Source organism: Mus musculus, chromosome X, assembly GCF_000001635.26.
Source record: "Mus musculus strain C57BL/6J chromosome X, GRCm38.p6 C57BL/6J".
NCBI classification, from domain to species: Eukaryota; Metazoa; Chordata; class Mammalia; order Rodentia; family Muridae; genus Mus; species Mus musculus.
The window spans coordinates 166453929-166479970 of record NC_000086.7 but is presented as its reverse complement, the minus strand read 5'-3'; the positions used below and the strand labels follow the sequence as shown (position 1 = coordinate 166479970).

The window sequence follows — 26042 nt, the reverse complement described above, 5'->3', positions numbered from 1 at the left end:
GTCTTCCTTGGGCCTAATTCCTGTGATCCAGACTAGGATCTTAGCCTTAGCGGTTGGGCTCGCAGCCGCAGGCCACGCCCACAGGAAAGACCCCGACCTACAGCTCCTGGCCTGGTGCTACCGCCACAGGCCCCTCCCCGCAGCTCCTGGCCCCGCCCTAAAGACTTAGGTCCCGCCCCTGACCCGGGTCTGGTTTTACCACTCCAGACCCTGCCTCACTGCCTCAGGCCCCGCCCCGTCGCCCCACTGTCAAGGCCTCGCCCCTCCGTCTTGGCCCCGCCCCGGCCGCCCGCCATATTGGTTCTTCTGCCCCAGTCGCTCCCTCTTGGAAGCGCTCTCGACGTTCCGGAGTCTCTGGCCTTCTTCCTGCCCTGGTTGCACCCAGGCGTGTTGGCGAGCCGCCCCCAGGACGTCCAGTGTGTGTCTGCAAGGTGAGCGGGGGTCATCCTTCCATTTGAGGTCCGGCCAGAGCTGGTTAAGAGCGCGCGTAGCCTGAGCTGAGCTGCTGGAGCGGAGGGCCGCCGGGGCGGCGGGCGAGCCAAATTGGCGCGGGTCAGTAGATTGCTGGGCAACAGGGGTAGTTAGCTTGTCCCCAAGTCTCCTGAAAATTCCTACGTCAGTAGGAAGAAAGACGGGTTTTCACATTCAAGCACGGGAAGAAGATCACACACCCAACCACTCGGGACATACACGCGCGCGCGCACACACAAACACATACACGCAGACCGACCGATCGGCCTTACTAGAGAGGAAGAGATATCCCTTCCAAAAACATCATCTCAGGAAAGAGATATACCCCAAATACTTGGGAATAGGATGGTGGAACGATGCTCACGGGACCAATGACATTACCTGGGTACACACTTACACATTAGTCTTTCCCCTAACCACACGGGGACACCCACATACTCGAGACCAAACCTTGCGCCACAGTGACTGACTAATGCTGGGGAAAGCAAGCTTGTGTTATTTGAGTTTGGCGACCTCTGACATACTACCCTTTGACCCACTCAGGTGAGAGAGCTTGGAAGATAAAGCCAGGGCAAAGACCTTGTAGGCGGTTGGGAACATCGTCAGATATCAGATCTTGGCCGAGGTTTCAAAATCGCGTTCCTTTCTTCCTTCCATCTTAGTGAAAAGACCAGAGGAGACTTTTAAGTACTGACCAAATGGTTGGTGAACGTATTATGGTTCTGTTTTGTTTTGTAAATGATGACACATCCCGTGATCATACTTCTTTTGAGGAATAACTTCTGCAAGTTTCCAAATTGGCACGTGACCAGTCTTTTCACAGCGTCCTCATAAAATCAACAGACTGAATTTGGTTTTTGTTTTGTTTTGCTGGTACAAGTTTTGTCTTTTTCCTTGCTAGCACCACTGCAATGGAAAATCCCTACACTGCCTGAAATCTCAACTAGAATTGAAGGAAACCCAGGGCTTTCAACTAAGGACTATTTACCTTTTTCTTTTCGTTCTTTTTCTTCCATTGCTGGAGCCCAAACCTAGGGTCTTGTGCTTGGCTAAGAAAGAGCTGTACCCCTGTGCAAAATTCCCAACTCCTGTCTCAGCTAAGGGACTTAAGTACCCTGCTTTTACTTTGTCTTTTATTTTTATTTATTTTTATTTTTTTAAAACCTTAATAGGTTTTTTTAAAAAAGATTTATTTATCATTGTACATAAATTCACTGTAGCTGACTTCAGACACACCAGAAGAGGGCATCAGATCTCATTATGGGTGGTTGTGAGCCACCATGTGGTTGCTGGGATTTGAACTCAGGACTTTTGGAAGAGCAGTCAGTGCTTTTACCCGCTGAGCCATCTCACCAGCCCTACTTTGTCTTTTATAATCTTAGGTCAAAGTTATCACTACTTGTGTAGCACTCCAAGTAACTTAATACATTCGAGTGTCGTGTTTTCATGTCGTGCATGGCAGTGTCTTCTTGCTTTTGGGGTTCTTCGTGTGCTTTGTAGTGTTTTGCTGTACTGAAACATTTATGGCATGGAGGCTTACTTATTTAGAACATTGGGGGAATTTAAGGATATTTGTGTTTTATTTTCTGGAAGGTTAAAGTAGACAAGCAAAAATCAGAGCATCTATTGTTGGAGAGTAGGAAAATACATTTGTGGTGGTCTCTCTTTTCTAGCCTGATCCTTTTACATTTCCCCTGTCCAACTACTTCCATTTTATCCTATAGTACTCTGAAGGCCCGAAGTTCTCTTAGTAATAGCAATTTCTTTTTTCTAGCCTCCCTCAGGATTTTTTCCCAATTGGGAAGCCCTACTCCGGCTCACATGAGCGGATTCTGTTTGAGTCAGTACTCTGTGCACCCTTTCGTTTTTCCTGGTGTTTCCAAAGCAGTGGTTCTGTTACAGATGAGAAATTTGCTGGTACCCGGGAGGGTTAGATTTCGTTTCCAAGGTCACCTAGGGAGTGAGGGAGCAGTGTTGAAATTCAAACATGTTTGTGGGCTTTTTGGAGTAGTAGTTTTGCACTGGGAGGCAATTTTATCCTCTCAGGGGATATTTGAAAAAATTTGGAGAAAAAGCATTTTTGGTTCATATTCCAGGTCCCACTGGGCTTCTGTAGTTCTTTAAGTACAATGTCATTTTACTGTTTAAGACAGCATTTTTATTATTTTAAAAGCTTGCTGGGGGAAAATTCTCTAAGGTTTATGACTACCTGGTAACAGAATCTATTTTTTTTTTTTAAAGCTTGCCTCAGCATTGCTGCTATGAAAAGGCTGGCATTGAATTCCTGATTTTGGGGTTACAGGGATGTGTTACCACACAGAGTTTCAGAAAATTTTTTTTTTAAAGACAAAAATGACAAAAAGTTTTGAGCTACTAGGCAGCTCTGCAGTTGACTTAGGAAGTTTGTCTTTTCGTTCTTCTCATCCACAGGTTGCTTTCGTGGGGCACTGGTCCAGAGGTGCTGCCCGGAAGCTGCTGCTACTTCTTTGAAGCTGGCAGTCTAGTCGAAATCTTAAGACCAGGTTCTTACATGGTCCTACATCACAATTTATTGTTTGGACTACTTGGCAGCAGAGGTCAGGTGTCATTTAATGAAAGAACACATCCTCACATAGCACACAAGTACATGTGTCGTGACATTTTTTTTTTCTGGACACACTTAGGTGGGGTGAAGAACAGTTGTTGGGTTCGTTAAAGCTTTGTAGTACAGTTGAATTGGGCATGTGTGCCTTTTTATTTATCTACATCTATTTCTTTATTTTGTTTTTTCCGAAACAGGTTTTCTCTGTTGTGGCCCTGGCAGTTCTGGAAGTCACCCTAGACCAGGCTGACCTCAAACTCCCTGAGATCTTCTTGCCTCTGCCTCCTGAGTGCTGGGATTAAAGGCATATGTCACCCCTCCCTGGTCGAGTTTTTAAATATAGTATATTAATATAATAGGGTCTCACTATGGTTTCAGCTGCCTGTGGACCAGGAGGCTGCCTACAATTCATAATCCAACTGAGTCCTTCTGCCAGTGCTCTTGACTCTTGAGCCATTTCTCCAGCCTATGTAATTTTCGTGTTGGTGTTTTTCGGCCTCTTTTTACCATGCTTGTCTGAGACCAGGTGTCAGTTATTACTGGTAGGTGAGTGTTTGGCATGGGGGATGGGTGTGTGTTATCAAAAAGTGTTGAAACTCCTCAGGATTTCCTGGGAAAATTCCCATAGTCAGTAGGTTGGTTGGTTTGCGGGTGTGATTATATTGTGTAAGGTATATATGCACATGTGTATTTAGAGGCCAAAGAAGGATGGGGAGTGTCCAGTTCTATATTCCACCTGTATTGCCTTGAGACAGTTTCTCACTGAGCCTGGAGCTAGGCTGGTGGTCAATAAGCTGTAGCAATCCTCCCATCTCCATTCTCTGCTAAATTGCTGGAGTGACCGGTGTTTCTGGGACTATAGCTAGCTTTTTCTTGTCAGTTCTGGGGATTCAAACTCAGGGTCTTTTTGCCTGTAAAGCAAACTTTCTTATCCATGGAGCCATCTCCCTGGCTCTGTGTCTTTGGATTTTGACCCTGCCATTGCACAGTGTTGTTCTTTGCTAATGAATATAGATTTCTCTACCTCTAACCAGATGCTCTGTTCTATAGTGTGTGTGGTGGTGGGGACACTGGATGCTGAATTTCATATCATACCAGATTGCTAGCACATGAAGTCTAACAAAGGTACGGGTTGTTTTGTTTTTTGTTTTTTGTTTTTTTTGTTATTTGTGACATCTCTCTCCACCACCTCCAAAGGTCATGAGGACTTGGTGCCAGGGAGTCTTGCTCAGTCATTACTTGTCTTGCTGCTCTAGTGTAGTTAGGTCACCACATTTCTTTCTTTGTAGAAAGATACACTACTTAATGTCTGCAAGAGTATATGTATCAGGTGAGACAGCAAATCATTAACTGCCACGTAATTCTGCCCTGGGCAGTTTGTTGGTTAAGCAGCAGGAGGAAATAAGCCAATTAGAAGTGGTGCCCAGTGAGGTTAAGTTGAAAGCTGAGTAGATAATAAAAGCTAGATAGTATAAGAAAATAGGGTTTGTGACTACCAGGCCATCCACTGAGGCCATGTATTAAAGGGTTGATGGGAAAGGAGGAGCTGAAGTCAGAAAATGCCTCAGGGAGTTTGGTGGGAAATTTGGAAGCAAATGAAAGGTCAGGTACTGAGGCCGGACACCTGGAGCCAACTAGGTATGTCTGTAGGTGTAGTTGGGTGTCAGGCCTGTGGCACTCCCAACCTGCTTTGCTTCAGGGTGGCTTGGCTGGTTAGATAACTTGGAGGAAAAATCTGTTTCCTAATGTGACTCTTGGTACTGTACATACTGGGTTGTGTTCTGGTTATTTCCACATTCTGGATTTTTCCATTACCTTTTGTTCATTTTTGACCGTGATGATTTCAAGCTGTAGAATGTCAGTTGCATTGGAAACACAGACAAGACATGGAGATGTAGTCTGGTTGTCAAGTCAGGGCTATATGAGGTGGAGGGAGTGTGTTTCAGAAAATGTGTACAAGTGAAGCAGGCAGGCCTGGCTTCATACTCCATGGACAGGAGTTCCCTTTTGTCTGAGGCGAAGGCATCGTGGTTGCCATTGTGTTGACGGGGGATGAGGACAGTGTGGAAGGAAGGACTCCACACATTCATTCCATGACCGATTTTTTTGTTTTAAATCTAAAGAGTAAAGAAAGAGTAGCAGAATCGTATATAAGGAAGGGCTCAGGTTCTGGTGGTTTGGATTAGGTGTCGGGTACAGAGGTTAGGATAGCCTTTAGGAGGCTGTCTCTCAGAAGCAGCTGTGTTAGCAGAGTTAGCGAAATGTGAAAATGCCTCACATTTATTTCAACATCTCACTGAGGAGAACGCTTAACAGATAGGAGTGTTGGATGATTCTAACAGGTCCAAAAAGGCCAGGCTTAAATACAATTTGAAAAATAGTTGTTTTGGAGCAGCAGACAGCTGCCATCCTTAAAATCTGCATTTAATTTTTCCTCTGTGATCTTGGGCAAAGTCATCTTTACAAAGTTAAGTCACCAGAAGGAATGTGTGCAATGCAGTGTTGAAATTGTGAACTCCCTTGAGCATGGTACCATACAGATGCCAGCATCTCTGCTCCCTTTAAACATTGTAAGCAGCCTGCCCTAGCCACAGTTTCTGAACCATAGGATTCGAAGGTGTTTTCCTTCCATTAGTGTTTATAGAGTTAAGAGTTCAGTGGTAAGGAAACAAGGCCTTACTGTTGGTTTTAGTTCCCCACCACTCCCTGTAAGTCAGTCTGTAAACTTTCCCCTGGGCTTGCAGTTGGGGATTGCTGAGACTTGGTTGCTGAGCTGGGAGCAGAGGCTGCACAGGCTCTCCATCCCTACTTTGCTACCTTTTCTCCCCACTACTTACTATATGCACTTGTTCAGGAAGTAGGTGTGCAGCGCTAGGAGGGTGCCTTTTCTTTCCCAGAGTGCTCCAACTGGTAGCCTTTATCTGTCTTGGTGGTTGGAAAAAGTGCTGGAGAGCTAGGCAGGGCTTGTTCAGTTCTGTGGCCAAGTTTCCTTGTTAGTTTCTTCTTGAGTTTCACAGTTACACAACTAGCGTTATCTTTATAGTTTCTAAGTTTTTTTGTTGTTACTTTTGAGACAGGGCTTTTCTGTGTAACAGAGCTCTGACTGTTGCATTGTAGACCAGGATGGCCTTGAACTCACATCACAGAGATTGCTGGGAACAGAGGTGTGTACCACTATGACTGGCAAGTTTTGGTGCTGATTTGCATTTAAAATAGGTTTTTTTGTGTGTGTGTTTGTGTCTTTTCTGATTTTGTACCTTTATTTATTTATTTCTTTATTTATTTTGTTACTTGGTGGGAGTGAGACTTTTGACTTTCCATGTTTAGTTAGGCCTGGGGATGGTATTTAATCTTTGTTAGCTTTCATCTGTTGAGCTCTGAAGCATGGGGGATAGTGTCTGATCTGCCAGTGGTTTTAAGGGGCTGTGTCTTAGATATTGTAATGGTTAATGTTGTCAAGTTGACAGAATGTAGAATCATTTAAAAAATGGGCTTCTGGACATTTCTGCATAACTAAGGTGGGAGGGGTCCCCTGCCCCACTTGAATAGCTCCATTTACTTATTTATTTATTTATTTATTTATTTTCTGGTTGGGATCCTGAACTGAATAAATGGAGAAAGGGAATCTTTTGCTCCTGATTATGATACAATATGACCAGCCTTTTCAGGTTTTTGTTGCCTTGACTCCCCTACTGTGGTGGTGAACTGTCTCCCCTTGTCAATTTGTAATTTGTAAAGTCTTTTCCTTAAGTTCATTTGTCAGAGTGCTTATCACAACAACACAAAAAGAAACTAAGACAGATACTTAATAGATGTTATAGTAAGCAGCAGCTGCTAAGATAGAGCTCTAGCACTTGATATTTGACTCAATAAGCCAGTGGCAACGGGTTGGGAAGGACATAGACATAATTCTTAGTATGCTCGAATCAGGTATAAGTCAGGAGAGATGGGTATTGGAAGGATAAATAGCATTCTTTGATAAACTGAATTTGAATATTGTCATAATAAACGGGTTGGAAATTCTTGTGTGGCCCTGAGGTGGGGGCGGATGAAGGTGGACTTTAAGGAATTGCTGGTATTTATAGCCAGTGAGACGAGGTATGGACTTCAACCTCAGGAGATTACCTTCTTTGAGGGATTGTTAGGAAAGGGAGCCACCTGGCTAAAGAAAGATGAGGATGTGTGAGAGAAAGACGAGCCTGCTGTCAGTAGTCTTACGGACTATTTTAGGGAATATTTTCAAGAGGGAGAGGGGTTATTTCTTGCCCTGTAATACAGGCCTCATTGCTGTAATAATGGGGACTTAGTCCTAAGACTTGAAGGATCCCACCTTGCCTCTGGGCAAATGTGTGGTACTAGAAAGAAAGTTTGGTAAGAGAGCCTCCATTTTCTTCGTTGTTTTCTATAATATGTGATTATGCTTCTGCAGTTCTGTGTACATCTTCAAGGAATTTGCTATTATTGCCACAGATGGAAGGACTGGTCAGATTAAAAAAAACAACAGGAAACCAAAACCTTCATTCTTTCTGTTCATCACTTTAGGTCTCTGTATACCTGAAGGCTCTCATGTGAGCAGGGAGAAGATACTGGATTGGCTAGTGGTCATTTTGATGACCTGCTGATGTTTCAGGGAATGGAGGAGTATAATTCTAGAGAGTTAAGTCTGGCAAGGAGGCAGATGGGGAATTGGCAGTGAAGGATAAAGTAAGTCCAGGTTTTCTGTGAGAAGAATGCAACCCAACATCTCAGTAGGACTAAACTGGGGTGCTGCTTATGGACAGGTGTCACTTGCATCCAGTAAAGAGAACTTTGTGAAGCGCTACTTGCAGTATCTGCCATTGGATTGGAGACAACCGCTCTCTATGTAGAACGGAATTGCCAAGCCTCTAATATAATTGAGTCTTAAAACAACTGCTCTTTCCCTGCCCCTCTATTATATATCATTAGTCAGCGATCAAGAGTGGGCTCATGCTCTAAGTCTCTCGGTGTCAAAGCTCAGGTACAGTGTTTTAGAAGGCAAAATCACAAAGTCCATAACTCAAAGTTAGATGAGGGTCTGGCAGAGCTTAGTGCTTATTTCAGACATAGCATGACAATTGTTTTTTGCTTACAGCTTCTTCAGTTAGTTTAGTTTACATTAATTCTTTTATTCCAAGACATGGGAGGCAGAGGTAGGCAAATCTCTCGAGTTTCAGATCAGCCTGGTCTACAGTTCCATGCCAACCAAAGCTACATAGTGACCCCCTGTCTTAAAAAGAAAGTACTGTAAATTAAAAACTGCAGATTAAGTGCCCTTTACAGGTAGATTTATGCTTGCACCTCACAAAGAACAAAACTGTATATCCCCACTTCAGCGGTTTCTCATGAGTAGAGGTGTTCACTGAACCTATCACAGTTTATGGCCAAACGTTAATACACAAAAGACTCCTGAGTGATGGGAGAAGGAGGAAATAGTGGTACTGAATAAAGATGAAAAGTCGGAAAGGTGTTAGGGGACACATAAAATGATCACATGTAATGTAGAAATGAGAAACAGTCATCGATTTTTTTTTTAATTTTTAAAAAAATGAAAGCTGAGTCTCACTATGAAACCTTGGGCTGTCCAGAAATTCTGTGTTGACCAGGCTAGCCCCAACTCACAGAGGTGTGTCTTGCCTCTGCTTCCCAATATGTATATTACCATGCCCAGCTTCGTTGATCATTTTTGCGGGACTTCTAAAATCTTCTGAGACAATGACAAGCCTTTAATCCCAGCATTCAGGGAGGCACAGGCAGGCAGATCTCTGAGTTTAAGGCCAGCCTGTTGTTCTACAGGGCAAGTTCCAGGACAGCCAGGGAAACTGTCTTGAGAAAGAGCAAGCAAACAAACAAAAACCCAGACTGATGACAGCAGTTGGTTACATGCACATGACAGGCATGAGACTGAGCCCATCAACATTCCAGCTTAGATGGGGAAGGAACTCAGAAGCACCTACCTCTCCCACCCCCAAGGCTGAAGAGCTTAGGCAGTTAATGGTTGCTGGAGGAAGGAGAGCCACATTTTCCTGGTAATTATCCTTTCCTAAGTAAATAACCTATCCATGCTCATGTAGGCAATACTGAGTAAATGAAGTAGGCTTCAGAAAGGAAGGGAGGAAGGAAGAGGAGGCAGAGAAGAGAGGCCATCAGGTGCGCGTGGGGCACGATCAAAGTGATACATGCATGTGATATAAGGGTTGAAAGGAACCTAGTGAAACCTGAGGCTGGACAGAGAGCTCTCTTGGTAAAGTGCTTACCTTACAGGCATGAGGACCTGAGTTTGAGTCTCCAACATAGTCAAAAATGCCAGCTTTGGCAATCCAAAACTGCCAGGCATTTGTAATCCCAACACTAGGGAGCTAGAGATGGAGGATCCCTGGGGCTCTCTGGCCAGTCAGGCTGGTTGGCTTTAGGCCATTGAGAAGACCCTGTCTCACAGAGGTATATGTCCTCCAAGATCGTTCTGTGCCTGCACATCTGTGTGCATCCATCCATCCATCCATCCATGCATACACGTGCACCAGACACAAATCTGCTGAAAGTGCTTCTAATCTTTTCAGTATGACGCTCCCACATACAGGTTCCTGTTAAACTGTTAGACTCATCTGAGCCTTGGGATTCTAGACGGTTACGGGCCTCATGTCCATTCACCGTGCTGTAGACCTCCATTGTCTGATACAGTAGCCATTAGTGTTATGAAATGCTTTAATTAAAATGAAGTTCAAATAAAATTCAGTTAAGCAGACTAACCACATTTCAGACGTTCATTGACCACATGTGGTTCACAGAGCATTTCTAGCAACACACAAAGCTCTGAATGATCTATTTAGTTGCTTAGTTGACTCTTTTGTCCTTCTACTATACCTAACTACTATGTTCTTTTTCATGAAAAAGTAATTTTTAAATCAAATTAGATGCTTCATTTTCCAGAAAGAGTACTTAAAGTGAGTTACTTAAATAGAGTGTGTGCTTTGTCAATGATCGTTTGGTTTGGCTTATTTATGGCTTGATTTCCATAGGTTGTTTTCTTGTTTTACCTTTTCTATCTGTGAGGCATTATTTAGTACTGCTACTACTAAGTCCTTAGTACTAGATAGTCTATTTCACCTAGTCAATCTTGAGACTCCAAGTTGGCCTGTTGTGGTAATTTCCTTAGTTTTAGTTTGTTTGTGGTGGTTTTGTTACTTTTTTGGTATAGAGCTAGCACCCATTAGATTCCCATTCATTTCTTCCTTCCTCCTCTCCTCCCCTCCCCCTTCTTTTATCCTTTCTCTTCCCCTCCCCTCTCCTCCCCTTCTTTCTCTCCTCCCCTCCCCTTCCCCCTCTCATTCCCGCCCCTTTCTCTCCCCCTCTCCTCCTCTCCTTCTCCTGGCCTCTCCTCTCCCCTCACCTCTTTCTCTCCTCTCCCCTCTTCCCCTTCTTTTTATTCTCTCTTCCCCCTCTTGACTCCCCTCCTTCCCCCTTCCCTCCCCTTCTTTCTCTCCCCTCTCCTCACCTTTCCATTTTCCCTTCCCATTTCTCTCCCCTCTCCTTCCCCTCCTCTACTTCTCCTGCCTTCTCCCTTCAATCCCTCTCCCCTCCCCCTCTTCCCATTAGATCTCACTATTGTAACCCAGGCTGGCCTTGAACTTGTTATCTACCTGTCTTTACCTTCTGAGTATAGGGATTTATAGGCATGTGCCACCCCTTTCCCGTCTAAAGCTCAGCTTCTTAAGCTATGCAATTAATTGAAATGATAGCTATGCGTCTAATTAGGACATTCAGGGTGAATGAACGCAAAAGGACTTGTGAATTTGGGGAGGGAAAAGAACCTTCCTACATTTAAATCAGGAGGGATAAGTTCAATTAGACATTTCAGGGGTGAGAGGTTGTAAGAAGTTGTAAGGGAACCGGCTGGAGTATGTGTTTCTGAAGGTTTGAGGAGGCGGCTCCCGGAAGGGAGTCTGCTCACCCTCTAGTGTCTATCTCACTAAAGGAATGTGCTAGTGTTTAAGCCTGGACGTGCCACCCCTTGGTAATTTCAGTCAGTAGTACTAATTCTCATGAGAATTACGAGAATCATTTTCCCATATATCTTAATGGATATCAAAAATAGTAAGAGTTTACATGATAAGTATAGAGATAGACTAATACAATTACAAAAATAATGGGGAATGTTTTATTTTAGCATTTGCATTTTACCTTGTGCAGAGCATTTTACTCAACTTGGCAGACAAAAATAGGACATATGAATTGTCATCTTGGGGTTTCTATTGCTGTGATAAAATACCATGACCATAAACAACTTGGGTTGAAAACTTACTCTACCCATCACTGCCCATTTCCCCATCTGCATCGATACCAGATTAACTCTCCGTGGCGTCACTTCCGTTTACAAGTCTCATGGCACGCTCCATTGCTGAAGGGAGTCGGGGCAGGAACCTGGGGACACAAGCTGGTGCAAAAGCTTACATACATCTCATGGCTTGCTCAGCCTACTTACCCAGGACCACCAGCACAAGGGTTGCACAGCCTACAGTGAGCTGGGTTCTCCCACATCAATCAAGAAAACACACCACGAGCTTGCCCACAAGGCCAATCTATGAGGGATCATTTTGTCATTTGAGGTTTCCCTCTTTGAAAATGACTCTAGCTTATGCCCGGTTGATAAAACTAGCCACCGCATGACTGGATGACATAGGTGTTGTGTTCCTCCCAGGGAGTTCACACTGTAACAGGGAAACAGGTAGGCACATGCAACTTGGAGCATGTAAGCAGATCGAAATGAGCGAAGGCAAGAGTATAAGGTGATTGGGCTGGGGCTCTGATGGCTGCCTTGTACCGTTGTGGGACAGTGCCTCTTGGACCAAGGTTAAGCCCATGTAGAGATGGGATCTACTGAAGGCCCAGATAGCTTTGGGTGGGAGTTAGTGGTGAGTTGTTCAGATACTGGGCCAGCCTTGGGAAGTGGATAGCAGGATGTGCTCCTAACTGCTGAGCCCTCTCTCCAACCTCCCTAGGCGCTAAGTAATTTCCATTTGCTCAGCTAAACTTTTTCTTTACTTATTTTTTTAACAAAATTTTGCAGGGCAGTGGTGACATGCCAGCACTTGGGAAGCAGAGGCAGGTAGATCTCTTGTGAGTTTGAGGCCAACCTGATCCACAGAGATACCCTGTCTTACAAAATCATTTTTCTTCATTTTGGGAGAAGTTGGTTTTAGATTTTTTTTTTGGACTGAAGTTGACAATCAAGAAAAATATGGAATATTCTTATGTGTGTACTACATGTTTGTGAATAGTGAATGTTTTTAATTAGCATTTTTATTAGAAGACATGGTAGAGATATTGAGTAGTAAAGCCTGGATTGCAAGTGTTAGGAGCATGGCTTAAGTGGTTTAGTTAGAATTGGAAGTATTGGAGAGGGGTGAGGTTTAGCTGCATTGCTAGTGGGTTTAAGAGTTAGTTCGACAGATACCAATCAAAGGGGTGGGGATGGGTACAAGCAACAAAAACAAAGGGGTGGGGATGGGCACAAGCAACAAAAACCTTCAAGTCTGATGGTAACCGTCTTACTGGTACCTAAGACCTGCTGACACCATTGGCAGTGTGACAGACATCATAAGGTATCCATTCTACCTCTTCTTGTGATCTTTTTCAACTCATGCTTGGTAGCCAATTACTTTTCTGGGCTCTATCTCACTGAGGCTTCTACTGCTGAAGGTGTCCCAGTGGCTTTCTTCAATCCTAGGGTGGAGGCAGAAATCCTTCCAGTGGCTTTTGAAGACCCTGACTACATAGGATTCCCTATCTCCAGTCCCTGTTTGCTAGTGAACTTCATTCTTCATCTGTCTCAGGGTCTCCCAGTTGTGCCAGCATCAGCGTTCCATGGCAGAGCCTTGTATACACGGCAGTCCATTGTATCTTTCTCTTCTCAGGCTTAACCTGTTGCCCCGAACCAGGTAACCTCTGCCTTGGAGCCAGATATTGGGTAAGGCTGCTTCCTAAGGACAGCGTGTCACTAAAATTGACACGTGGTTGGAACATACCGTAACTGGAAACAGATGTGCAGGCTCTCATTAACACAGGGTAACAGCCTAGTTTCCCTCTGGTACTGGAAGATACTTTTTACCTTACCTGAAGCTTAGCAGTTAAACTGGCTTGAGTTTATAGGAAGATGTATGCAAAGTCCTGATGGTGGCTGGCATCACATAACTGCTCTGTGAGATACTGGCAGGCAAGGTCTAGGCCCAACTAAGGGAACCTCACATTTGTATACTGTACCCCTGACTTACTGGGGGAAATGGTGGACAGGGTGCCTGTTAATATTTCAAGTGGTTTTTCAACTGTGAGTAGTTAGTTATACTCTGTTCTATGTGCCTCTCATTTTGTTTGACCTGCTACAGTTGTGACTTTATCTAATGTTACCCTCGGGGAAAGACTGTGTAGTTTGCATTGTTAATGTGTGGCACATAGTAGGTGCTATCTAAATCTGCATTGGAAAGCTACTTTTGCCTATTTTATAAAACTGGATGCTTCTATGGAGATTCTGAGTGCAGCAGACATTTGGCTCATGATACTTTTTTTTTAATTAGGTATTTTCCTCATTTACATTTCCAATGCTATCCCAAAAGTCCCCCATACCCATCCCCCCACTCTCTTACCCACCCACTCCCCCTTTTTGGCCCTGGTGTTCCCCTGTACTGGGGCATATAAAGTTTGCCTGTCCAATGGGCCTCTCTTTGCAGTGATGGCCGACTAGGCCATCTTTTGATACATATGCAGCTAGAGACAAGAGTTCCGGGGTACTGGTTGGTTCATATTGTTGTTCCACCTATACGGTTGCAGTTCCCTTTAGTTCCTTGGGTACTTTCTCTAGCTCCTCCATTGGGGGCCCTGTGATCCATTCAATAGCTGACTGTGAGCATCCACTTCTGTGTTTGCTAGGCCCCGGCATAGTCTCACAAGAGACAGCTATATCTGGGTCCTTTCAGCAAAATCTTGCTAGTGTATGCAATGGTGTCAGCATTTGGAGGCTGATTATGGGATGGATCCCTGGATATGGCAATCACTAGATGGTCCATCCTTTCATCACAGCTCCAAATTTTGTCTCTGTAACTCCTTCCATGGGTGTGGTTTGTTCCCAATTCTAAGAAGGGGCAAAGTGTCCACACTTTGGTCTTCGTTCGTCTTGAGTTTCATGGGTTTAGCAAATTGTATCTTATATCTTGGGTATCCTAAGTTTCTGGGCTAATATCCACTTATCAGTGAGTACATATTGTGTGAGTTCCTTTGTGATTGGGTTACCTCACTCAGGATGATGCCCTCAGGGTCCATCCATTTGCCTAGGAATTTCATAAATTCATTTTTTTTAATAGCTGAGTAGTACTCCATTGTGTAAATGTACCACATTTTCTGTAGCCATTCCTATGTTGAGGGGCATCTGGGTTCTTTCCAGCTTCTGGCTGTTATAAATAAGGATGCTATGAACATAGTGGAGCAAGTGTCCTTCTTACCGGTTGGGACATCTTCTGGATATATGCCCAGGAAAGGTATTGCGGGATCCTCCGGTAGTACTATGTCCAATTTTCTGAGAAACCGCCAGACTGATTTCCAGAGTGGTTGTACAAGCTTGCAATCCCACCAACAATGGAGGAGTGTTCCTCTTTCTCTACATCCTCGCCAGCATCTGCTGTCACCTGAATTTTTGATCTTAGCCATTCTGACTGGTGTGAGATGGAATTTCAGGGTTGTTTTGATTTGCATTTCCCTGATGATTAAGGATGTTGAACATTTTTTCAGGTGCTTCTCTGCCATTTGGTATTCCTCAGGTGAGAATTCTTTGTTCAGTTCTGAGCCCCATGATACTTTTAAATACAACACATTGGATGGGGATGTGGTAGAGCCTTTCCTAGCATGCAGGAAGCCCTGGATTTGATTCCCAGCACCTTATAAAACTAGGCATGGAGCCGGGCATGGTGGTGCACGCCTTTAATCCCAGCACTCTGGAGGCAGAGGCAGGTGAATTTCTGAGTTTGAGGCCAGCCTGGTCTACAAAGTGAGTTCCAGGACAGCCAGGGCTACACAGAGAAACCCTGTCTCAAAAAAACCAAAAACAAAAAAACAACAAAAAACTGGGCATGGAGATGCATATCTATAATCTTGACATTTCGGAGGTAGAGACAAGAAGTTTAGAGTTTGAAGCTCATCTTTAGCTAAGTACTGAATTTGATGCCACCCTGTGCTATCTGAGACACTGTCTTATAGAAATCAACAGCAACAAAACCCCTGAGCATTCACAGGCATACTTTATGTTACATGTCGGCAGATTAGCTTAGTTCTGTTGAATTAACTTGTTCTTTTGCAGATCTTGGTATAAAGGGAGCAAATGAAAATCTTACTGCTTCCACTAGCCTATTTCCTTTATAAATGCAGTAACTGCAGCAAATTCTCAAAAACAAAACCAAACAAACAAAAAACCCAGCAGTTTTGAAGTACCCCAGTAGTTGGGCTTTGGTATATTTTTCCATATTAATAGTCTCCCAAGTGCTGGGATTAAAGGCATGTACCACCACTGCCTGACGAAAAGTCATGTCTTAAATAACTTTTTTATTACTGTGGGGAGAAATGACTAAGACAACTTATAAAAGAAAGTACTTATTTGGGGATTTGCTTACAGTTTCAGATGGTGAGTCCATGACCGTCATGGTGGGGAGCATGCAGCAGGCAGGCATGGCACTGGAGCAATAGCGGAGAGCTTACATCTTGATACAAAAGCAGAGAGAAAGAGAGAGACAGAGACACTAACTGAAATGGCTGGGCTTTTGAAACCTTAAAACCCACCCTCCTCCCACAAGGCCATGCCTCCCCAAACCTTACCAAACAGCTGTACCTACTGGGACTAAGCATTCAAACATGTGAGCCTGTGGGGGCCTGTTCTCATTGAAACCACTGCAGATAAGGAACATGAGCAAATGTCGGTCACGGGGCTCTATTATTGTTAGCTGCTGTTATTTTATGCTTAATCCTAAGTGCAGTATTTAAAAAAAAACAAACTTTGTTTTAATTGATTGAATATGTAAGTTAAGGACATCTATATGTAAGTTTCACAAAAATACCCTTTAAAACAGGGTGATGGGGGATGTTGCTGGAGAGATGGGTCATTGTATAAGGGCCCCTGCTGCTCTTCTCGAAGACCTGAGTTGAGTTCCTAGCACCTGTGTCAGGTGCCACACAACTGTCTATAATTCTGCTGTGGGCCTGGTGGAGTTGGTGGGATCCAGTTCCATTTTCTGCCGTCTGCCATCACTCACTCCCCACCCCCCACATACATAAATAGTAAAACAGTTTTAAAAGGTGTGTGTGTAGCCGGGTGGTGGTGGCACACACCTTTGATCCCAGCACTCGGGAGGCAGAGGCAGGTGATCTCTGAGTTCGAGTTCAGCCTGGTCTACAGACTGAGTTCCAGGACAGCCAAGGCTATAAAGAGAAACCCTGTTTCGAAAAACCAAAAAAAAAAAAAAAAAAAAAAAGTGTGTGTTTGGGGTGGGGGAGATGAATTGGCTCTTTAATGAAGGGATATGCATATAATTTGTTGTTTCTAGAGGTTTCTGAAATTTAAGTATTAAAAAAAATGGCCATTAAAGAACCTGTGTATAATATTGCCCCTTTCAGACTTCATGTTGTCATTCCACAGAAAGTCCCTGCACTCGTCTAGTGAGCCTGGCACTAGTGAAGCACCTGTGTGCAGTCCTTCCAACAGCCCCTTGGATGTAGATACTGCTGTGCATCCTGTTCCCATACAGTTTCAGGATATTAAGTTCCTCACCCCTGGGCTGTGCCCCTGGCCTGGTTGGTACTAGGAACACACTTTTCCTGGCTGCCACTCTCTCATTCATGCATAGAATTTGCAGGGAGAGCCTTAGGCCTGAGCAACTGGGGAGCCAAGGCAAAAAAGGCAAGTCTTTTAGGCATGAATGAGAGTCAGCAGGGAGCACATGTTTCTAGGATCATTGGTGCCCCCCTCTCCCTCAGTTCCTCTGCTTTCCCTGTATTATCTTAGTTCATTGTCTGGGGCGAGGTTCTCAGCCATCCAAAGTTTGGTCAAGTATAATTCCCAGTATAATTTTATAGCTGTGCCTGTATGTGAATGTTAAAAAATTGTGATCAAGATACAGAATTTGATGAACGGCTGTTTTTAGCCTGAGATAGATCATAAATAGCACTTAGACATTTTTAAATTAAAAATAAAGATGTAGTTGCATGCTTTTTAAAAAACATTTAATTCTTTTTACACTTAAAATGATGAAAATAGGCACAGGCCTGTAATCCTAGATACTCTGGAGATTGAGGTAGGAGAATTGAAAATTCAAGGCCTGGTCTGGACTACAGAGCAGGTTCAAGGCCAGCTTTGGCAACTTAGTCCCTATTTCAAAACTAGAAGCAATGAAAGGGCTTGGGTTATATAATTCATTGGTAGAGCTTGCCTAGCATACACAAGGCGTTAGGTTCAACCAGTAATATAGAAGAAAAATCCCAACAAATCCACATCACTAATGTGAGCCTTTTGATTTTCTTTGCAGATAATGATGCTTGAACTGAACTACTAAGGTAAGGCTCATGACCTTTGTATTATGCTTTTTAAAATTCAGATGTTTTTATTTGTAGGATTTAGCTGTATTGAACTTGATGAAGATTATTGCTTTTAGATAATCTTGCCAACTGTGGAATGTCAAAGTTCGCATATTTATTTTTAGCTGAATTTTAAAAGTAATATGATAGGCTTTTTTATTTCTTTAGCTTATGCTAGAGATATCTCAAAGGTTGAACTGCCTTTAGAAAAGAATAGAGGGGCTCAGTGGTTAAGAGGTTTTGGTTCCCAGAGCACCCATGTTATAAGCAGCTCAGAACTGCCTGTAACTCTAGCTCCAGTGACTATAAGGCTTTCTTCAGGCCTCTGTGGACATCCACACAGGTCACATACACATATCTAAAGAAAGAGATCAGGGAACATTTTTATGTCTATAAGCATGCTGCGATTATGTTAATGAGTTGGCTGAATGAAGTTGGCTTCTCGTAACTGTTAATTGGGAACTAAGATGGTTTATATAATTATTTGTAATACCATGTGTACTTGTGTACAACTCTAAGGTTAGAACCTTATGTGTGGTAATAATGTTAGCAAAAGCCCATATGCTCCAAGTAGGAATGGCTTGTCTGGGAGGCCTCAGCCAATAAATGGGCATGTCAAAAATATTACGTGGTCTGTGGAATTCACAAATGTCAATTTTCTTTTAAAATGTCACGAAGTAGAAAAACCCACAATTTGGGACAAAAAGGATCAAAATACCATGATAAGATAAAGCATCTCACAATTTCTAAAACAGTATGGGAGACATGTGGGTCATGATCTAGTTTATAATCTGATTTAACATCTTTAAAATTCAGTAATATATAATGAATGAAGCCTTGTGTCTGTTCAGGTAATTATATTACTTGACTTAAAATGATAAATTTGATAGGCTACACTTATATACATCTGTTTTCCTCTCACACAGATCATGGAACTTTGGTGTTTCTGTCAGTTAAAAACTGACAAGAAAACAGTAATGGGGGTTAATAGGGGTTGATGGGAAGGGGTTCCCAGTAGAGGCAATGACCAAGCTGAAGAGCTTTTAAGGGCACAGCAATGAGTTTGGTTTGGGAGTAGAGGCTGTACTAGCTGAGGGAGCAATGTTACATATATAGAAGGACATGTTTTTATACACACACACACACACACACACACACACACACACACACACACGACTGAAAGAGAGCTGCATGTCCAAAGTGCATCCATGACAGCCTGTGAAACTTGGAAAGCCTGAGCCGGGCAGTGGTGGTACACACCTTTAATCCCAGCACTTGGGAGGCAGAGGCAGAGGCAGGCGGATTTCTGAGTTCGAGGTCAGCCTGGTCTACAGAGTGAGTTCCAGGACAGCCAGGGCTACACAGAGAAGCCTGGAGCTCACTGCACAATAATCTACAGGCAATTCAACAGGTTGGGAAGTGTCTATTCTTGGTGGCTCAGTGTCTTTAAGCCTTTTCTAGGCAGCTCAGCCACTCTTTGTTTCTTCTAAGCCAGTGGTTCTCAACCTTCCTAATGTTGTAATCCCTTAATACAGATCCTCATGTTGTGGTGACTCCCAAGCATACAATTCTTTAGTTGCTACTTTATAGCTAATTTTGCTGTTATGAATCATGCAAATATCTGATATGCAGGTGGACTTAGGCGACCCCTGTGAGGGGGTAGCTCCAGTGCAGGAGGGATTATGACCCTCAACTTGAGAACCATTGCTCTCTTCTTCCAGGCAGCTGGCATAGGCTGAGAGTCTTATTTGCTTCTTGGCTTGTAGGAGAGTAAAATTATATACTTTTGGGGATGGAGGGACCCAGTGAATCTGGTTAGCTTCAGGGACTTCCTAAGCTATTTTGAGTTGTTTACTTCTTGTCTTAATGAGCTTCCTGGGGTGTTTCACCTCTTTGTAAATGCTATACTTTTAAGATTCCCTTCAAAATGGTAGGTTTAAATTTGAAAGGCAACGGTGACACAGCATTTGTGGTGGGATAGCCAAGTCAGAGTTGAGTTTTGTTCTTGTAGCCTGGAGAATTAAACCATTGAGTAATTTTAATACTTTTGGGTGAGTTTCAGATGATTCCCCTATGTTGAAATACAGCACATAGGGGGCACATTCTGAAAAACGTATTATTACCTGATTTCAGTGCAGTGTGAACATCCTGCAGGGTGCTTACGTAAACCTAGGTGGGCTGGTTTAGTCACTTGCCAGGGCCTCTTGATACAGCTGTGAAACTGGGTAAGCAGACGATTGAGGCTTGGTTTTTGGTTTCAACCTTGTGCTTCCCTTGCCACTATCTCCTGAATGCTGGGATTACAGACATGTAAGACCACACCCAATTCTTATCATTTTTTTATCCTGTTTTCCTACTAACTTGATTTCTCACTATCACTGCTGTGGGTTCTTACCAGAACCTATAGGTAGAAATGCAGAATTTATATGATACATAAGTTTTCAATAATACTGGATACCTTCACATACATAAGGAGACAAATAATGTCAATTGCATTGGTTATAAAAATTCTAGTAGATAAAGCAATTATTCTTCATTTCTTTACTATTTTCCCACTGTGGAAGTCAACAATATCCACTTGGATGATGAAGCTAATGAATAGTTTTACTTAGACCTCTGTTGTCTCAGTATAGTTAGAGGCTTTTAAAATGTGGTCATTTAAATTGGCTGAAATTAAATGGGGTCAGTATAGTTCAGTGGAGGATGTCTTAATGCTTTGTATATACAGTGCCCAATCCCTAGCACCTAAATTAATAATGAAATGTAGTTCCTCCCTTAGCAACTGCTCAGCGGCCATATATAGCCAGTGAGTGCCATGTTGGACATTTCCATCATTATGTAAAAATCTCTCAGACAGTGCCGATGTAAAAAACTTTGTCTTTCATAACTTGTAATATAAGTAAAATAGCAGCTTGTTTTTAAATATTGACATTTTAGATAATTTAGAAAAATAGAAAGGTGAATAGAAGTTATAGAGCAAACAGGATTTACCTTAGATTGATAATTGGTTAAAGATGAGGTTAGGTTTTCTACCTGCAAGTCTTGTGTATGTTTGGGATTTTTTATAATGAAAGTTAAAGTGTCAGGTAGGTACAGTGCTATCACATCAGCACGCAGAAGTAGCTAGCCATTAGTCATAGGTGTCAGAAGTATCACCCGAACAGACTGGCTCCTATAGGGGAGGAAAGTTTTTAAATCCTGCCCTTGGACTTCTTTAAAGGGGATGCACAATATATTAATACATTTTCACTTAAGATTGATTTCATTCTACTGCAAACATACAGGTGGCGGCAGGGGAAGATGGCTCACTTGCTAAATCCCCTAAGCATGAGGAACTGAGTTAGACTCCCAGTACCTGTGTGAAATGCCGGCTATGGAAATGTACTTATAATGTCAGCACTGGTGAGGATGATTGTGGCTTGCTGGCCATCTAGCCTAGCAAGTTCAGTGGAGCTTTGGGTGAGAGACCTAAAACTTCCACCATACACCCCCCCCCACATACACACACAGAGACAGAGACAGAGACAGAGAGAGAGAGAGAGAGAGAGAGAAAATGAGAACAAATGTGCATGGATGGCACATATTTGGTAAAAGTTGGAGCTACCCCAATCGTGGCTGACACTGATCTGAGCAACTCAGAATAGATTTCCCAATGAAGACAGTGAACTTTGTACTGTGCTTGATTTTTTTTTTTTAATTTCTTAGTTTCTTAATTTCTTAGCTTCTGGATACCTCTGACTTTCCTACTCAATAGTGCCTATATTGAAAGGAAGAAAAAAGGCCAGGAAGGGAGTATCTCCAGTCAGTGAACTGGGGATTAAGGGGCTGTTGGAAATTGTTAATCTTATTATTTAAGTAGTCCCTTTATAAATTGGAGTCCGAGCTCTATGTGGATCACACCAGTATAATGGCATGTAATGGTACCTTTTTATTTTTATTTTTATTTACAGGATTCGAAATCAAAACTTACATTATTAATAATGGCAGGAAAATCGTCTCTTTTTAAAATAATTCTTCTTGGAGATGGTGGAGTTGGCAAGAGTTCTCTTATGAACAGATATGTAACCAATAAATTTGATTCCCAGCTCTTCCACACAATAGGTGTGGAATTTTTAAATAAAGATCTGGAGGTGGACGGACATTTTGTTACCATGCAGATTTGGGACACAGCTGGCCAAGAACGCTTCCGAAGCCTGAGGACGCCATTTTACCGGGGTTCTGACTGTTGCCTGCTTACATTTAGTGTCGATGATTCACAGAGCTTCCAGAATTTGAGCAACTGGAAGAAAGAGTTCATATATTACGCAGATGTGAAAGAGCCTGAAAGCTTTCCCTTTGTGATTTTGGGCAACAAGACTGACATAAAAGAACGGCAGGTGTCTACAGAAGAAGCCCAAGCCTGGTGCAAGGACAACGGCGACTATCCTTACTTTGAAACAAGTGCAAAAGATTCCACCAATGTTGCTGCTGCCTTTGAGGAGGCAGTTCGAAGAATTCTGGCCACGGAAGATAGGTCAGAACACCTGATTCAGACAGACACAGTCAATCTGCACCGAAAGCCCAAGCCAAACTCATCTTGCTGTTGATGGCATTAAAGGGATAGTTGGTGCATTCTAACCAACACACACACACACACACAGAAAGGTGGAGAAACAAATTAGTATGCAGAAGAGTTCATTTACTAATAAAATTCAGTTAACGCATATTGTTGCCTCATTAGTCGGTGGGAGAAGGGACACTCACTCTGGAGGAATCTATTTACTCAGTAATGGCACGTTCCACTTATAAATTGTAATTGTTGTCTAATGTTTCTTTAAATTAAAACATTAGTGCTAATAAGATGACCAAGAACTGACTTTACTGTAATTCAGACGACAACCTTGGCTATTCTAGAAGTACACTTAGATTGTTTTGACCCACAAGGAAATGGAAAATTACTTTTATATGTGTATATTTTTATGTAATTAGCATTGTATTCTTGGTCTAGGAAAGTAAATTCCTACAGCAGTACTATTAAAGATTAAAATCTAATGCATTTCTTTACGTTGCAATGCTTTTTAATTTGATTACCTCATCTTTTTTAAGATGATTTAGCTTCTTTTATTCATTCTACATATTAGAATCTACCTTAATTGTGTGCCACATATATTCCCCCTTTCCAACAAAGGAGCTTGCTATATGGATTTTCATTTACGTTCCTTAAAAAAAAAAAATGACTGAATCGAGCTGGGCATGGTGGTGCATGCCTTTAATCCCAGCACTTGGGAAGCAGAGGCAGGCGGAATTCTGAGTTTGAGGCCAGCCTGGTCTACAGAGTGAGTTCCAGGACAACCAGGGCTCAACATTTGGTTTGAAAAACCAAACCAAAACAAAACAAAACAAAACAAAACAAAACAAAAAAGACTGAATCTCACATATTCCAGTTTGACTTAGAGGTCTTACCTCCCCATCTCCCAAGTAAGGGATTACAGGCACGAGCCTGTGCTGCCATACCTAATGCATGGCAGGTGAGCTGTATCTTCAGCCCAGCACTGTACTTTCTGAGGGTAATAATGATACCTGTATTGACATAGTTATTTCCATGGTATCTTCTCTATCACTATTCAGTGATCGTTCTCAAAGTTTTTATTCTAAAAAGACAACTTTGAGCAATGATCTTTGTTTTAGGAGCATCTTGGGGAGGAAAGGGTTACAATTCTTCAACATCGCTGTTTAGCATCAAAGGCAGTCAGGACAGGAACTCTTAAACAAGGAAGGAACCCTAAGGCAAGAGGCGATGGAGGAGTGCTTTTTACTGGCTTGTACAACCTGTTTTGGTATAGAACACAGAACCACCAGCCTAGGAGTTACCACATACAATGGGCTGAGCCCTCCCACACCCTATAGGCCTACCTGATCGCAATGAGGCATTTTTTTAAGTGAGGTTCCCTCCTCTCATAAATTGTCTCATGAGTTGATTTTGTATGTGGTGTAACAACAGATCTGTGAACATATATATATATGGTACAGCTCTCATCAATCATCTGAGGAAATAAAACTATCATTTATAGGTTATTAAGAAAGACATTCTAGGGGAAGAAGCCCGTGGGCTGAAGAGGTTTTAGAGTAGGAGAGTACGGGAGTACAAAGGAGCCCTAGGTATTGAGTCTAGAAGCTACCATCCACTTTGATATGCGAATAGGAAGACAGCCATTCTGTGTTTCTTTGGGATCTGACACTAGTGTTCAGCTTGCTTTTTCTACTCAACACAGAACAGAATCCCTTGCTTAGGGAATAATGCCACCTACAGTGGGTGGGTCTTCACCTTAACTAACATATCTGTGGAGACTTCCCATATGACTTTAGATTGTGTCAAGTTGGTAACACAAGTTTTGGAAGTTAAGGTTTCAACAAGAATTTTAGGGTGACATAACTCAGCTTATAGGTATGTTTAACCCTTTACTACACAGACACACATATATTTGTATGTATACTAGAGCAACTTAACCAGCGGCTTCCCCCATTCCCCTAAGGGAATACAGATCCTCAGGGAGGGGTGGGCCCTGTGAGGGAGCCCCTCCATAGTGTAAAGTCAACAGATCCAGTCTTGTGCAGGTGATCACAGCAGATGAGGAAGCCAATGCAGTAACCATGGTGTATTTTTTATTTGTAGATTGAATGTCTTAGCATCTTAGCCTTTAGGTTTAATGAGATAGGGTCTCTTGTAGCTGAGGTTGGCATTAAAGTCCTGACCTTCCCAGGTGCAGGATTCCAAGTGAGCACAACCCCCACCCCACATTTAACATTTTCACTTTAAAAATTATGTTCATAATGTGCATGCAGTTTACTATTGAAGGATTAGACTAGTTGGTTTTTTAAAAGTGGGTTTTCAAAAGGTTAGAGCTGGGCAGCCAGAAGTGATCAAAAGAAGTTTCTGTTTTTTTGGTTTTTGTTTGTCTGTCTGTCTGTTTTTTGGTCTGTGGAGAAAGGAAATGCCTAGCTTCAGAAGGTGTTACAGGAGTACAGCGAATACTGGCTAACCAGTCAGTCACACATGCACCAACTGCATAAACCACGACGAAGAGGAGACACACAACCTTAGGGGTAGGGTAGCCTTGGCCACTAAACTGGCAAAGTCAGGGGTCCTAGACAAAGATGGACAATACAGAAAAGTGAGAAACACGAAATTAAGCAGGTGGTGTGGCAGGAGAAGCAGTGACATGCAGCTGTCTAGGAAGAAAGCAGATGGATGGGAGGAACTGTGTTACGCTTCACTGCTCCTAAGGAGTAGTCACCATATAGTGTCTGACTTTCATCACAGTTGTCATGTCATATCTAGCTGAGGTTAGACTATGGACTCATACAGAGTCTTCTGAGTTAGTTCCATTTTAAGAGGCACATTACTGAACTTGGAAACAGATAAAGGTGCATTTGGCCACTCAATATAAATATTTCTGCTCTTCTGAGAACTTTCTAGTTGAAATTACAAATCACAGGTGTTCCTTTGCTTTAAACTATTTTACAATTATATATTAACTTCATATTTATGTAATGATGCCATGATGGCAAATTCTCTCCAATGGCAGTAGAGGTAAGTAGAAAAAAAATGGACCAATATAAGTTTCTAGTGAAATGGTGGTTTCTGGGATGCTAATGGACTGACAACTAGGCAATCTGGGTATCTTAAAAGATTAAAACGGGCTGGAGAGATGGCTCAGTGGTTTAAGAGCACTGTCTGCTTTTTCAGAGGTCCCGAGTTCAATTCCCAGCCACCACGTGGTGGCTCATAACCATCTATAATGTCATCTGATGCCCTCTTCTGGCATGTAGGTGTACATGCAGATACAGCATGCATAACATAAAATAAGAAAATCTTTAAAAAAAATTGGCTGGGTAGTGGTGGTGTATTCCTTTAATCTCAACACTCAGGGCTCAGGAACAAGCAGTTCTCTGAGTTCAAGGACAGCCTGCTCTACAAAGTGAGTTCCAAGGCAGCCAGGGCTACACAGAGAAACCCAGTGTTTGCTCAGTGGGTAAAGGCCTCACATACCTGACTACCTCCAAGTTCAATCCCTGGAACCAATACCCATGCAGAGGCGTAAGGGAAAAAACAATTTACATTGTCTTCTGACCACATGCATACCATGGCACATACACCCTCCTCCAAACTTCATACACACACCAATGAATAAGACTTTAAAAAGCCATAGGGGTAGGGACAGAGTAAAGACTTAAGGCCAACATATTAGAAATACACCAGATCCATGGATACTGACTGAGGTAGCCTAGAAATGTCCAGCTACAGAAAGGATACAACCAGGTTTATGTATTTTTATCTGGATCACCTTTAGAGTATAAATGTATATAGAAATTTAGTGCCGACATG

General features: G+C 42.7%; 1 protein-coding gene across 2 annotated transcripts; it reads left to right on the top strand.

Annotated features, from left to right (window-relative positions):
* Nucleotides 1-103: 103 nt before the first annotated feature.
* Rab9 (RAB9, member RAS oncogene family) lies at nucleotides 104-22720 on the top strand. 2 transcript variants are annotated; one of them, NM_019773.2, is made up of 3 exons: nucleotides 104-431; nucleotides 17629-17656; nucleotides 21628-22719. In NM_019773.2, the coding sequence occupies exon 3, from the start codon at nucleotides 21658-21660 to the stop codon at nucleotides 22261-22263; it is 606 nt and encodes a 201-aa protein (NP_062747.1). In that variant the 5' UTR covers nucleotides 104-431; nucleotides 17629-17656; nucleotides 21628-21657; the 3' UTR covers nucleotides 22264-22719. The 2 variants fall into 2 exon arrangements, with proteins under 2 accessions (NP_062747.1, XP_006528985.1); XM_006528922.1 differs by lacking the exon at nucleotides 104-431 and adding an exon at nucleotides 14854-14877 and having other exon boundaries at nucleotides 21628-22720.
* Nucleotides 22721-26042: the final 3322 nt, after the last annotated feature.

Excerpts from the sequence above, each read along its gene's own strand:
- Rab9 (XM_006528922.1), top strand. The coding sequence starts at position 21,658 with ATGGCAGGAAAATCGTCTCTTTTTAAAATAATTCTTCTTGGAGATGGT.